Source organism: Pecten maximus, chromosome 16 (genome assembly GCF_902652985.1).
Source record: "Pecten maximus chromosome 16, xPecMax1.1, whole genome shotgun sequence".
Lineage (NCBI taxonomy): Eukaryota > Metazoa > Mollusca > Bivalvia > Pectinida > Pectinidae > Pecten > Pecten maximus.
Window position 1 is genome coordinate 16,885,738 of NC_047030.1, and position 14,783 is coordinate 16,900,520.

The following is a 14,783-nucleotide window of genomic DNA, read 5'->3' on the forward strand; positions in this document are numbered from 1 at the left end:
AGTTAAGGAGTTCCCTTAGTTAAGGAGTTCCCTTAGTTAAGGAACGTTAATGAAACGGACCTGGCAACAGTATTGGTCAATCACAATCATCAGTAATGAGTTTATCATCATCTACCTCTGATGCTGTTTTAGGATTCACATACATATACAAAATCTACTGACCACTGAAGGGGGTAGGGAAGTCTGTACTTATAAAACATTTCTATCACAGTGTCAAACACAGGACCAGGAATCACATGTGTATATAACATACAAAAAATCAAAATATACATCTCTGTATGTCAGAAGAAAAAAATACAAATAGCAGAAATCACCTTTTTAACAATCTTAATCCATGTTACATGTATATTTTTTGTTCTTTTTATATAACCTTATAGGTTATATCATCTTTACACATGTAATCAGAAATAATTTTTCTTTGCCATGAAATGCAGTACATGTATGATCATTTAATTTAAAAGAAAATTCACTATTTGAATATAAATATTGAAAAGGAAATGATATCAATTGGTAGTTTAAAGTTGCTTTAAATACAAAGAAATGATGAAAATCTTTAATTTTTCACCAAGAAAAAATAATTACCTCCTCACAGTAAGTTTAAGATGATAAAAGTGCACTTTAAATAAACTATCAATCTACATAATAATTAACAGGGAAAAGCACCTTGGTGTGAGTTGAGACACTGTATACAGTAAATCTTTGTAGAGGATTTATAACCACACCGATAACAAATGGAGCGTGATACACAAACAACATTTTCACATTTAATTTTCCCTAAACATTTTCTTATAAATATTAATTACTTTGGATTTCAAAACATCATGCAGTTTCCTCATTTAGTAGTACATTGCACCATTGTTCAATATTACCAGGCATACATTAACATCCTTCTCACACGAACAATAGACTAGTCCCAGGTAGAGAAACGCCCCTTGTCATTCTGATACTGACCCAGTGTAACAAAAGTCAAAAGGGCCTGTATCGCTCACCTGTTATGCAGATAATCAAATGAAGACTTTAATCCAAATTAATACTTTCTTTTAGAATTTGACATGTTAAATATAATAACCTTGGGATTTCGATATGCAGGAAAAAATATTGCAAAATTATGGTACATTTGATCACTATGACATGAACTTTTGGTTACTGAGCAGGTTTATTTGGTTTAAAGAGAAAATTTAACATACACTGCATCATGGTAATGATATAACTCTTACTGAAATCATCTGTAATCCACCTATTTTGAACACATTGACTTGTGACTATTCCTTACCGTAAGCAAATTTTCCCTATAATGACTCCTAACTAACTGGTTCACAAACAGATACTCTTTGGTCCGAAACTTATGAGGACAATTATGTTTAAATCTCATCAGTGATTGTCATCATTTACACGAAGATATATGTAGTTATAATGATACGGTAGTAAACTGATCAACATCGGCCCTTGTAATACCCTGTACGCTACATCCCACTTGTCAATACTGAACTCTATCACTGGTTCCTCCTGCACTGTACCAAATTCTAATACTGATAATCCCATATTTTTATCTTGCTCACCATAAACATCTTGGAATTGTGAACCTCCTATCCTCAATGCAATACATGTAGTTTATAATACACTGACTGAAAAACCTTCAAACTCCAATATCATTAACAAAACCTCCCTTTGTCACCGACTAAGAATCAGATTCGTAGAGGAATGCGCAATCTTTGATAACTACCACATTCAAGACCCACAGTCCATTTTGCTTTATATCTGAATGAAAAAATATTATTGTGGTGTTTTTACGTTTGAAAAACCACTATGAAACCTCCTCTACCCCATCTGGTATATGTCTGAAGGAAGAATTATTTGTCTTGTGTTTCTTGCTGTCCATGTGCATTGCAAATTGTCCATCGCCACTCATTGTGACATTACACACCTTACAGTAGAACTTCCCACTTGGCGTGCGGTAGTTTTGGAAGTCGCGGTGTCGTTTAGGTTGTCCCAGCTCAGTCTCGTCCCCAGGGAATGGATAGCCACGTTTAGAGGCAGAATGGTAGCCTGGACGGCCATTAAATCCTATTCCTATGAAATAAAAACAAAAGTGATATTTATAATCAGAGGCCAAAAATACCTTAAAATATCAGTTTTACAGAGTAATGGCGGACAAGAAACATGCATTGTAACACAGAGGCTGAATGGGAGTTAAGATGTACATGCGTGAAAGCATCCAATCTATACAAAGACTTTAATAATTACTTTATTCAACAATATGAACTGATATGTTGTACAAATTATACAAAACTATGTATTCAAAATAACCTGTGTCTGAATAAGGAAATGAATGATGCAATGAAAAATGACAAACAACAAAATACACATACATTTTGATTATTGTAGGATAAAAGCCACACAGCACATGCCCATTGTAAACCTTACTTCGTTCTCCGCAGCCAGGATATGATCGGCCACACAACCAATGAAAACCGGACCTCATCCTCTGTTACATATAGACATGACTGGCCATATGACTAGTGTAAACCATACCTCATCCTCTATTACATACAGACATGACTGGCCATATGACTAGTGTAAACCTTACCTTTTCCTCTTCCTCTGTAGCCTTGACCAGCAGGTCCATTTGACCAGTCGCCACGCTCCTGAGATTTTAACTTGGACTTGTGTTTGGCCCCATCTAGATGTGCATTGAGTTGTTCTTGACAGGTAACATGGACTGAACAGAGTTTGCACTCAAAGACTGTCCCATCTCTGTAAGGAAAAAAAATGCTTCTTATAGCAACTTCTACGTATGTAGTGAAGCTAAATATACATAGCCAGGGCTTGGTCTTGTAATAATTTTTCAAAACGTTGCTGGATATTCATGCTGAACAGTCGAGCTCTTACAATCAGGTTGAGACAACCCTGTCCACGGAACAGACCAAGGTAAAATTATATTAAAGATTTGGCAATTATAGGTGAGACAGTTTATAGTAAACCCAAAGTAAGAATGAAAATTAACCTACAGTCCCCTCTCTTATAGGACTATTCCAGTAATACAAACATAAATGTATGACATCATAATGTGGTAACCAAGGCTGTTATCGTTTATTACGGTTGGACCGGTTAGACCTGAGTTGTTAATTTATGACCTGGTGATTATTTGTTGATTTCAGACGAGCTTTGACAAAGACTTTCAAGGTCTGCATGAACATATGCAGGTCTGTCAAGATATATGCCTGAAATACTACATTTAAAAACAGATAAGCCAGTTTGTCCGCATACATGAACAGGCCGCAAGACGTTATAATAAATGTATCACCTGAAGATGGCCATTAGGCCTGAAAACGTTACCAAAACAAAGTTATTGTGTTAATTCTATTTTTCCAGTTATATGGAAGTACTTTTTTCTTCACCAAAAGCATTTGTATGCCTGAGTGTTACTCGATCAAATACAGCTCATTACATGGCACTGTTTAAATCAAATCACTTATTTCCTTGGTCACCTCTTTGTCAAATCTTATATACATACATAGTCTTCCTGTTGGGTTGATATTTTACTCAGTACTGGCAGGAACTAAATATTTGTAAACATTTAAAAAAGCTAAAGCTGTAAGTGCAATTTGACCACCAGACAGACTTTGAAAATACGCACACAGTGACATGGTCCTTCTGAGATTCTGTGACATTGCGAACCTGTGACGACATACGGACCTTCTTCTGGTGATTTTTACCCTCGTAGTGCTGCATGGCCTGCTTTGGGGAGTTGAAGGACACATCACAGACTTTACAATATATCTCCTCCGTCGCTCCAGCCAACTTCTGAAATATAATAATGTAATTAATAATCATAATTTGAAGTTCATTTCTACCACTTCGGAGAGAGAAGCTCAAAACAGTTCACAAATTATTATCTGTGGTTATCAGCCTTAAGCTATCAGCTAACATGTAACTATAGTCAGTTTCCCTTTCAGGATTACAGAAAACAGTTGTCAAGACTTTCATTTTTTCATCACACTTTGAGCTCTCGTAATTTGCACAATAATCATTGTACACTTAGGTAGCACACTACAGTAGGACAGCCTGGCCACAGGCGATTTATTTGTTAAGCAAATAACTCCTGTATTATGATATGCATAAAAATGAAAAAAAAAGATGTACACTATATATAATTGGTATATTCATTATGATGTAGTACATACATGCTTCACATTTGTTAAAACTAAAATAAATAAATTGGTTCCGGATTTTAAATTTCTGGATTGTAGTTTTGCCTAGAGCGAAAAATGGAAGCTCATAGTCAAGGTAAGATAGCGGGAAAACTTAATGTACAACATATGTCAAAACAAGATTAATTCTGTCTTTGGGATAGAGATATTTAATTTCAAATAGGTTTCAGAAAAAAAATTGTGTAGAGAATTGTGTCATTTTGGGTCAAATATCATAATATCTTACTATTTTTAAGCAATTTTAAAGTTGTTACCATGGTATTCACAACTCTAAAAAAAACACAGAAAAAATAGGTTTAGTTATCCTTCAGAGCTGTATTCAAATTGCAAATGTTCTATATATACTTTATTAGAGGTAATATGACTAGGGTTAACTGGCAATGTTTACATATCAAAAACATGTGCCATATTTTTCAGAATTGGGTATTTTTTGCTGTACACTGTTACCTTAGGTAGAAAACAAGAGTACAAGTTGAATCAATATAAGTTACTCTGACGAGAAGTCGATTCAACTGTTTTGTTTATAACCTGATCATAGATTTGCAAGAGTCTAAGAAAGCCCTTGTCCCGGCTCAGAACTGGTCAGCTGCGGTGCATCCCGATGGCTTCCCTCACCTGCAGCTTAAAAATACTGTTTGCTCCGTCAATGTAACCTTGGAATTTACCAAGTCAACAACATGATTTTGTTGTGCAGCATGATGCCGATTTGTTGACTTGGGACTCTGCTTGTTTCTGTTCTAATCTTGTAAACCTTCTAGTGTTCTTGAAGACAAATACATCTTGTACATTTTTCTTGTTCTTTCCTTTGTTTTCTTCACTTGTAATTGACCTACCCTCTCGAGGACCCAATACTGGTTGTGATATGCTGAAGTCCTCTTACATATATGGAAGTAGTGTTAATTGTTTTTCAAGTGTGATTTTGACAAAATTGACATAGAAACTAGTGATAATCAAAGTCACAGAAGACTTACAGAACTGTACATCTTCCTATCTCATTGGATGAGAATTTTCTTCTTAATAGATTTATTCCAAACTCATCAAACTAATTTACTTTTAAATTAGTAAGGCTTTAGATTGATTTGCCTACGCACCATATTCCAGAGGTTAAGTATATATAGCTATAGATGGATTTTGCCAATATGAAAGTCTCGTAGATTTTACATTCTCTTACACTTCACACCCCAGCGTACATACCATTATAGTGAAGTAGAAAAGACCTGTTGATTTGATCACACTCTTGTACACTTCACACCCCAGTGTGTATGAGATAATAGTGTAGTAGAAAAGACCTGTCCATTTGATTACAATTTTGTACATTTGGTTTGGTTTGTTTTTGTTAGACGTCCTATTAACAGCCAGAGTAATTTATGGATGTGCCAGGTTTTGGAGGTGGAGGAAAGCCAGAGTACCCGGAGAAAAACCACCGGCCTACAGTCAGTAACTGGCAACTGCCCCACATAGGTTTCGAACTGTCTGGACACCTTAACCACTCGGCCACTGCGGCCCACCAATTTTATACAATTAACACCTCAGAGTATATATGATTCACTTTTAGTTAGTCTGATAAAGGTAACAAAATGTAGCAACTGAAAAGTCCTGCTTAAATCCTATACTGTTTGTGACATAAAGTCTGTCCACATTCATACCAACCAACCTGAAGAACATACTTCCTGACTAGTTCCATGTTCTCAACTTTTAACATTAGATAGTGAAATTGTCATACCTCTTTATCTTCTTTAGCCTTTTTACTCTCCACTTTTTCCTTCTGATCGTCTCCTTGCCCCTCATTTTTCTTCACATTGTCATTCTGCTCATCCTCATCCAAAAGGACAACCGTCTTTCCAGTCACAATACTTCCTTCCTTCTCTAATTTTTTTAATGTCACTTCAAGAGCCGCTGACTGTCGAAAGAGCCGTACTTTTTTAGCGTGATTTTTCCCATCGTAATGTTGGTCGGCCTGGAGACCATTGTTCATAGCTAGGTTACATAGTTTACAAAACTTAGGCTGTATTAAAAGTGCTAGCTTTGCTTCCACCTCAGGATCCAGTTCTATGTCGTCCTTTTTCCCAGCACCTTTCTTTTTCACAGTTGTTTCTTCTTTGCTGTCTGTTGACTTCACAGAGGATGTGCTGCTTGTACGATTAGTTTTGGACCCTGGCTTACTTTCTGTGTTTTGTTCAGTTTTGAGTGATTTCTCTGAGGATGGTCCAGTCTGGTCAGTTTCTGGTGAAGCCAGACGTTTTACAGCTTTGCCTCCTGTCTCGGATTGTGCTGGCACCTTATGAGAATTGAACATTTTGTTGTTATTTGATGGATTCTGTCCGTTTTTATTCCAATCTGGTTTATTTAATCTGTCCATATTTCCGCCTCCCCTTGGACTATATCTCTGTGTCCTTGTGTTACCACGATGCTCCCCACCTTGTCCTGCCCCTCCCCGTCCAATACTTCCTCTCCCCATCCCTCCCCGTTGATCTGTAAGACCCCTCCCCCTGGTATTGCCTCGTAAGTTTCTTTGGTTCATTCTGACATTGTCCCCTCCCCTTCCTCTATCACCAAAACTGCCCCTTCCTCCTCTATCACCCCCCGGTCGCCCCCTGGAATTAAATCTGTTGCTCCCTCTACCTCTCAAGCCCCTGTTATCCCTTCCCCTGCTACCTCTGGCCCCCCTCATCACCCCTCTACTGTTGGTCCTGTTGTCTGACTTGATTAATCCTCTACTAATTCCTGTTGCATAACCTGAGTATGTGTAATCAGGTTGTTCTCCCTTGTCTTGCTTTTTGTGGTACTGATTGCTGTACGACTGGTTGTGTGTGTTCCCTACACTATAGCCGTTCCCACCGTAGTTTGAATAATTATAATCATTGCCGTAGTTATTGTTGTTGTCATAGCTACTGTTGCTCAAGTTGCCATCATAATAACTGTAGCCATCATAACCACCACCTTGGTTGTCATAGGAACCAGAGTCATGGTAACTATTGTTGTTTTCATAGTTACCATTTTCATCATTACCAAAGCCACCATTAGAACTATTACTGTAACCTCCATTGTTGTTGTTATTAGCGTTGCTTTCTGAATACTGTGAAGAACTGTTGTCGTAACCGCCTGTTGAGTTGTTATAGATGTGGTTAGTGTAGCCAGATATACTGGAGTTATAACCAGAATTGTTATAACCAGAGCTCTCATTATTATAGTTATTATAACTGTCCCCATTACTGTATGATCCAGAGGCATAGGTCGCTGCAGTGTTCTCTGTACTCACAGAACCATAGCTGCCTTGAAACCCTGAATCATTGTAGGAATTCTCATAAGCAGAATTAGCACCAGTGGAATCATAGCTTGTGTTGGAGGAATAAAGTCCATAGCTGCTGTCATAGCCAGTTGAAGTCTGGTTGAAGGCAGAATGATTGTAATCGTATGTGTCCTGGAGATTGGACTGGTGATTATAGTCTGCTGTACCTGGGGTCTGGTTTCCACTGCTGGTTACAGAGTTCTGCTGGTAACCACTGGTTGCCTGTTGGCTGTAACTCGAGCTGCCCTGTGTCTGGCTAACACTGGAAACCACTTCCGATTGATGGTAGCCCCCTCTAGCATTGTCAGAATAGCTGCCTGTCGTCGAGTTGCTGGTGGGTACAGCAGAAGAGGGCGTCTGCGGGCCAGCTCCCTGATTAAAATAGGGCTGGTAACCAGCTGAAAAACATGTAAATAGTTATAATCTAGGCATAATTGATGAAGCTACTAATGGAGTTTGAGGTAAAACATATTTCCTTCAGCATGACTGTCGTGTAGCTTAATTGTTTCCTTGCTAATATACATTGTATACCCATTGATTGAAAAGTAGGAAGAGTCAATCACAACAGTCGAAGGAGACCTCAATGGTTCATTTTTATTGGTCTACCGGTTTCGCCTTTTTCAGGCTTCATCAGGACCAATTGATTGAACTTACATAATAAGCATGATATGAATCAAATGAAGTGGGTTTTTTGTCCCACATATTTGTTGGTGCTGTATCAAGACACAGGATGATGTTATCTACTAAGTTTATTGATTTTACAACATTTATCAACTCACGACAACTGATCATAAGCGGTCTTACTGTGGTAGGAAACAATATACGGTAGTACCAGAGTAAAAACCAACATGATCAGGTAGGTGACCCCATATGTATATACCATTTGATCCAGATAGGAAAAATATCAGACCCATGATGCCTCAAGGTAAAACGAAAAAGCGTGTTACGACTGCACCACACAATGAAAAACTGCTTTATAGATCAATTTTCTAAATCAATTTAAAGTACAACTCTATCTATAGATATTGTTCAGTTACGAAAATAGAGGTGACATCTCTTCATTGAGTGCTAGAATTGATAATCTTGCCTAAGCTCTTTTGGGCTCACCAATATTTGCGAGACTACTGGATAAGGACAGCTTTACAAGAGGCCCATGGGGCCTGTATCGCTCACCTGGTTTGATTTGACCAAATGTCAAAATAATGTTCATGTTCAATTTGTTTTGTTTGTTAACATCAAACAATGCTATATATGGTTATAGTGAGCCCCACCCCTTTAGCACCTTGGGGGCAAAGTCACCATTAATGCAAAATCTGTTTCCTTTCCCCAAGGGTGTTTCTGCCCAAATTGGGATCAAATCCATTCAAAACTTTATGACTAGTAGCGATTTAAAGGAATTATCTCTATTTCCCCTATTGAGCCCCTTTGGCACCTTGAGGGTCAGAGTCACCATTTATGCAAAATCTGTTCTCCTTCCCCCAAGGTTATTTCTGACCAAATTGGGTTCAAATCAATTCATAATTTTATGACAAGTAGCGATATAAATGAATTGCCTCAATTTCCCCTATTGGGCCCCGCCCCTCCAGCCCCGCCCCTCCGGCCCCTTGGGGTCAGAGTCACCATTTATGCAAAATCTGTTCCCCTTCCCCCAAGGATGTTTCTGACTTAATCAAGTTCAAATCCATTCATACCTTTACTACTAGTAGCGATTTAAAGGAATTGCCTCAATTTCCCTATTAAGCCGCGCCCCTCTGGCCCCTTGAGGGTCAGAGTCACCATTTATGCAAAATCTATTCCCCTTCCCCCAAGGATGTTTCTGACCAAATTGGGTTTAAATCCATTCATAACTTGATGACAAGTAGCGATTTAAAGGAATTACATCTATTTCCCCTATTGAGACACACCCCTTTGGCCCCTTGGGGGTCGGAGTCACCATTTATGCAAAATCTGTTCTCCTTCCTCAAAACAGGTTTCTGACCAAATTGGGTTCAAATCCATTCATAACTTTATGACTAGTAGAAGCGATTTAAAGGAATTGCCTCAATTTCCCCTATTGGGCCCCACCCCTTTGACCCCTCAGGGGTCAGAGTCACCATTCATGCAAATTCTGATCCTCTTCTGCCAAGGATGTTTTTGACCAAATTTGGTCAAAATCCAATAAGAACTTTTTGACTAGTAGCGATTTAAATGAATTGCCTCAGTTTCCATTATTGGGCCCGCCCCTCCGGCCCCTTGGGGGTCAGAGTCACCATTTATGCAAAATCTATTCCCTTTCCCCAAAGGATGTTTCTGACCAAATTGGGTTCAAATCCATTCATAACTTTATGACTAGTAGAAGCGATTTAAAGGAATTGCCTCAATTTCCCCTATTGGCCCCGCCCCTTTGGCCCCTTGGGGGTCAGAGTCACCATTTATGCAAATTCTGATCCTCACCTGCCAAGGATGTTTCTGACCAAATTTGGTCAAAATCCAATAAGAACTTTTTGACTAGTAGCGATTTAAATGAATTGCCTCAATTTCCCCTATTGGGCCCCGCCCCTTTGGCCCCTCGGGGGTCAGTCACCATTTATGCAAAATCTGTTCCCCTTCCCCCAATGATGTTTCTGACCAAATTGGGTTAAAATCCATTCATAACTTTATGACAAGTAGCCATTTAAAGGAATTTTCTCAATTTCCCCTATTGGGCCCCGCCCCTTTGGCCCCTCGGGGGTCAGAGTCACCATTTATGCAAATTCTGATCCTCTTCCGCCAAGGATGTTTCTGACCAAATTTGGTCAAAATCCAATAAGAACTTTATGACTAGTAGCGATTTGAAGCAAATGTTGACGGACGACGGACGACAGACGACGGACGCTGCGCCATGACATAAGCTCACGGACCTTCGGTCCAGGTGAGCTAATAATGGAGTTAGACTTAATATAAAAATTCATATTAGTGTGTGTAAAACGGCAGCCCAACAGAGTGGTTCCTTCAATGGTCCCATTTTTTATTGGAAAATGTTGTTGACATGTTTCGGCTATATGTCCTATAGCCGAAACATGTCAACGTTCTCCAATAAAAATCGGACCATTGAAAGAACCACCGTGTTGGGCTCACTGGTTTATGCACAAATTACCTGGATTTTTGGTGAGACCTCTTGTATTATTATGGTTCGTTAGTGAACTGATACGGAAAAAAATATTGGGTTCAAAAAAAAACTTCTGGTGAAGCATATCGGGTCACTAACAAACTATGTAACAAATTTATCCCACTGAATACTTATATCCCTGTAATTGGATTAGAACAAGAGGCCCATGGGGCCTGTATCGCTCACCTGGTTGGATTAGACCAATTGTCAAAATAATGTTCATATTCAATTTGTTTTATTTGTAAAACTCTAACAATGCTATATATGGTTATAGTGTGGGAATCCAAACTGCTCTAAAGAGTAATGAAGTCCAGACTCTCTAAGGTCTGAAAGACCTCAAGAATTGTTTATAGAACATGCATTCATCACTTTATGACTAGTAGCGATTTAAAGGAATTACCTCTATTTCAACTATTGGGCCCAGCCCCTTTGGCCCTTCGGGGGTCAGAGTGACCATTTATGCAAAATCTGTTCCCCTGTTTCTGACCAAATTGGGTTCAAATCCATTCATAACTTTATGACTAGTAGCGATTCAAAGGAATTACCTCTATTTCCCCCACTGGGCCCCGCCTTTTTGGCCCCTTTAGGGTCAGAATCACCATTTATGCAAAATCTCTTCCCCTTCCCCCAAGGATGTTTCGGACCGAATTGGGTTCAAATCCATTCATAACTTTATGACTAGTAGCAATTTAAAGGAATTACCTCTATTGCCCTTATTGGGCCCCACCCATTTGGCCCCTCCGGGGTCAGAGCCATCATTTATGCAAAATCTGTTCCCCTTCCCCAAGGATGTTTCGGACCGAATTGGGTTCAAATCCATTCATAACTTTATGACTAGTAGCGATTCAAAGGAATTACCTCTATTTCCCCTATTGGGCCCCGCCCCTTTAGCCCCTTTGGGGTCAGAGCCACCATTTATGCAAAATCTGTTCCCCTTCCCCCAAAGATATCTCTGACCAAATTGGGTTCAAATCCATTCATAACTTTATGACAAGTAGCGATTTAAAGGAATTACCTCTATTTCCCCAACTGGGCCCTGCCCTTTTGGCCCCTCCGGGGTCAGAGTCACCATTTATGCAAAATCTGGTCCCCTTCCCCCAAGGATGTTTCTGACCAAATTGGATTCAAATCCATTCATAACTTTATGACTAGTAGCAATTTAAAGGAATTAACTCTATTTCCCATATTGGGACCCGCCCCTATGGCCCCTTGGGGGTCAGTGTCACCATTTATGCAAAATAGGTTCCTCTTCCTCCAAGGAAGTTTCTGACCAAATTGGGTTCAAATCCATTCATAACTTTATGACAAGTAGCGATTTAAAGCAATTACCTCTACTTCCCTTATTGGGCCGCGCCCTTTTAGCCCCTTTGGGGTCAGAGCCACCATTTATGCAAAATCTGTTCCCCTTCCCCCAAAGATATCTCTGACCAAATTGGGTTCAAATCCATTCATAACTTTATGACAAGTAGCGATTTAAAGGAATTACCTCTATTTCCCCTATTGGGCCCCGCCCCTTTGGCCCCTCCGGGGTCAGAGTCACCATTTATGCAAAATCTGTTCCCCTTCCCCCAAGGATGTTTCTGACCAAATTGGGTTCAAATCCATTCATAACTTTATGACTAGTAGTGATTCAAAGGAATTACCTCTATTTCCCCTATTGGGCCCTGCCCCTTTGGCCCCTCCAGGGTCAGAGCCACCATTTATGCAAAATCTCTTCCCCTTCCCCCAAGGATGTTTCTGACCAAATTGGGTTCAAATCCATTCATAACTTTATGACAAGTAGCGATTTAGAGGAATTACCTCTATTTCCCATATTTGGCCCAGCCCCTTTGGCCCCTTTGGGGTCAGAATCACCATTTATGCAAAATCTCTTCCCCTTCCCCCAAGGATGTTTCTGACCAAATTGGGTTCAAATCCATTCATAACTTTATGACAAGTAGCGATTTAGAGGAATTACCTCTATTTCCCATATTTGGCCCCGCCCCTTTGGCCCCTTTGGGGTCAGAGTCACCATTTATGCAAAATCTGTTCCCCTTTCCCCAAGGATGTTTCTGACCAAATTGGGTTCAAATCCATTCATAACTTTATGACTAGTAGCGATTTAAAGGAATTACCTCTATTTCCCCTATTGGGCCCCGCCCCTTTGGCCCCTCGGGGGTCAGAGTCACCATTTAAGCAAAATCTGTTCCCGTTCTGCCAAGGATGTTTCTGGCCAAATTTGGTCAAAATCCAATAAGAACTTTTTGACTAGTAGCGATTTGAAGCAAATGTTGACGGACGGACGGACGACGGACGACGGACGCCGCGCCATGGCATAAGCTCACCGGACCTTCGGTCCAGGTGAGCTAAAAAATAAACAAATTTTGCAACTGTCTTCTGGGCGTCAGTGGATCAATGGGGATAAATTATATATAAACACATGTATCAACAGCTGGTTCACATAGATTTCAACGATGTACTACCTTCAGGATATGGTCGCCTTCTAGCTTCCGGCTAGGGGGAATTTCCCTTTAGCTCAGTCGGTAGAGCGGCGGACCAGTAAGCTGAGGGTCGCAGGTTCAATCCTGGCTGGCTGCACTCTACTACTCCTTGAACTTTTACATTGGTGCCGCAGACCACTCCAAGTGAAAGCAAGAGGCTTCCTTGGAGATGGAACCTGGGTTGGTGTGTTCGGGGGCGAACACGTTTGAAGGAGGGAGTAGTGTAGCAGGCCGGGTTTTAATTGTAAATACGTATCTGTGTCATAGCTGTATGGTCGCCTTCTAGCTTCCAGCTAGGGGGAATTTCCCTTTAGCTCAGTCGGTAGAGAGGCGGACCAGTAAGCTGAGGGTCGCAGGTTCAATCCTGGCTGGCTGCACACTACTACTCCTTGAACTTTTACATTGGTGCCGCAGACCACTCCAAGTGAAAGCAAGAGGCTTCCTTGGAGATAGAACCTGGGTTGGTGTGTTCGGGGGCGAACACGTTTGAAGGAGGGAGTAGTGTAGCAGGCCGGGTTTTAATTGTAAATACGTATCTGTACATAGTTGTATGGTCGCCTTCTAGCTTCCAGCTAGGGGGAATTTCCCTTTAGCTCAGTCGGTAGAGCTACTAGAGCGGCGGACCAGTAAGCTGAGGGTCGGGGGTTCGATCCCGGCTGGCTGCACACTACTACTCCTTGAACTTTTACAATTTATATTAGGATTTATAAGGAAAGTTATTGGATGCAGATTTCCGATGCTAATCTATATAGCTATCAACCCTTCAAAATTGTATAGAAAAAAAGACCCTACATAATAATAAATAAGTATTTTTGGGATTCAACTCCATTCAAACAAATGCAGAGTAATCCCTTTAATGTGAAAAGGAGCATAGCAATAATAAATGTACCGAGTGCATACTCTCAACTCTGCTGAGGCAATGTATGAAAATAGTCTCAGCAGCTATGATATCGCATATATACATGCTATACAGTGAATATACATGTAATCCTATCTATTCTGCAGGCAGAAAAATGATAGCTTATAAATGCACATATCGGTAGAATTATGAACTTTTCTCGGTGCACATAACCACTTAATTGGGAGGAAACGAGTACGTCGGAAATCGGGCAAAGTGTCAATTAAAATGTCAACTTGACACGGATAACCGATCGACTCAGACATGCCTGTCTGTGATCTGTCTGGCGACCGCTCGGCTGCAGCCATAAAAAAAATAGGGACTTATTTATATCGAGAAAAAACCTACAACGATGACAACCCTGTTGTTTTTACCTGAATATGTCGACGACATCGAGTTTGTCAATTATGCTGTAAATATCGTTTCATGGAGCAAGTTAAAGGCTACCGTATTCTTTTGACGTTTGCCGACAGTTCACCTTTCTCTGTTCGCCATGCTAATGCCGGGTGAAGGGTTTGAGCAGTGCCGTAATTTTAGTTCCACAAAATGGAATTATATTCCGGGAACTTTACTGGAAATTATGTACTAGTTTGGTAAAAACCATATTTATATTTCGTAAATTAACTGAAAAACATGGTTTAAAAGGGATATTTTTTTCGGAAGGAGCAAAAATACACGATGGCTTCCGGACCGATATAAAGGGGGGTATAATTTCTATGAACACATGATTTTTTCCAGACGCATTCACAGCCACATAAAAGTCTTTTATCGAAAGTTG

General features: G+C 40.0%; 1 protein-coding gene across 1 annotated transcript; it reads right to left on the reverse strand.

The window, feature by feature from the left end:
- Window positions 1–429: 429 nt before the first annotated feature.
- LOC117345070 (zinc finger matrin-type protein 3-like) lies at window positions 430–6,733 on the reverse strand. The gene is made up of 4 exons (XM_033908013.1): window positions 5,935–6,733; window positions 3,638–3,804; window positions 2,588–2,754; window positions 430–2,070 (listed from the first exon to the last, which is right to left on the reverse strand). Exons 1-4 carry the CDS (start codon window positions 6,730–6,732, stop codon window positions 1,805–1,807), a joined length of 1,398 nt encoding a protein of 465 aa, XP_033763904.1. The 5' UTR covers window position 6,733; the 3' UTR covers window positions 430–1,804.
- Window positions 6,734–14,783: the final 8,050 nt, after the last annotated feature.

Bases quoted from the DNA above. Each gene is read 5' to 3' on its own strand.
- LOC117345070 (XM_033908013.1), bottom strand. From the start codon at position 6,732: ATGAACCAAAGAAACTTACGAGGCAATACCAGGGGGAGGGGTCTTACA. The intron at 3,805-5,934 runs GTATGACAATTT...ATTATATTTCAG, and splicing joins AGGCTAAAGAAGATAAAGAG to AAGTTGGCTGGAGCGACGGA. The intron at 2,755-3,637 runs GTGCGTATTTTC...TTTTCCTTACAG, and splicing joins CAGAAGGACCATGTCACTGT to AGATGGGACAGTCTTTGAGT.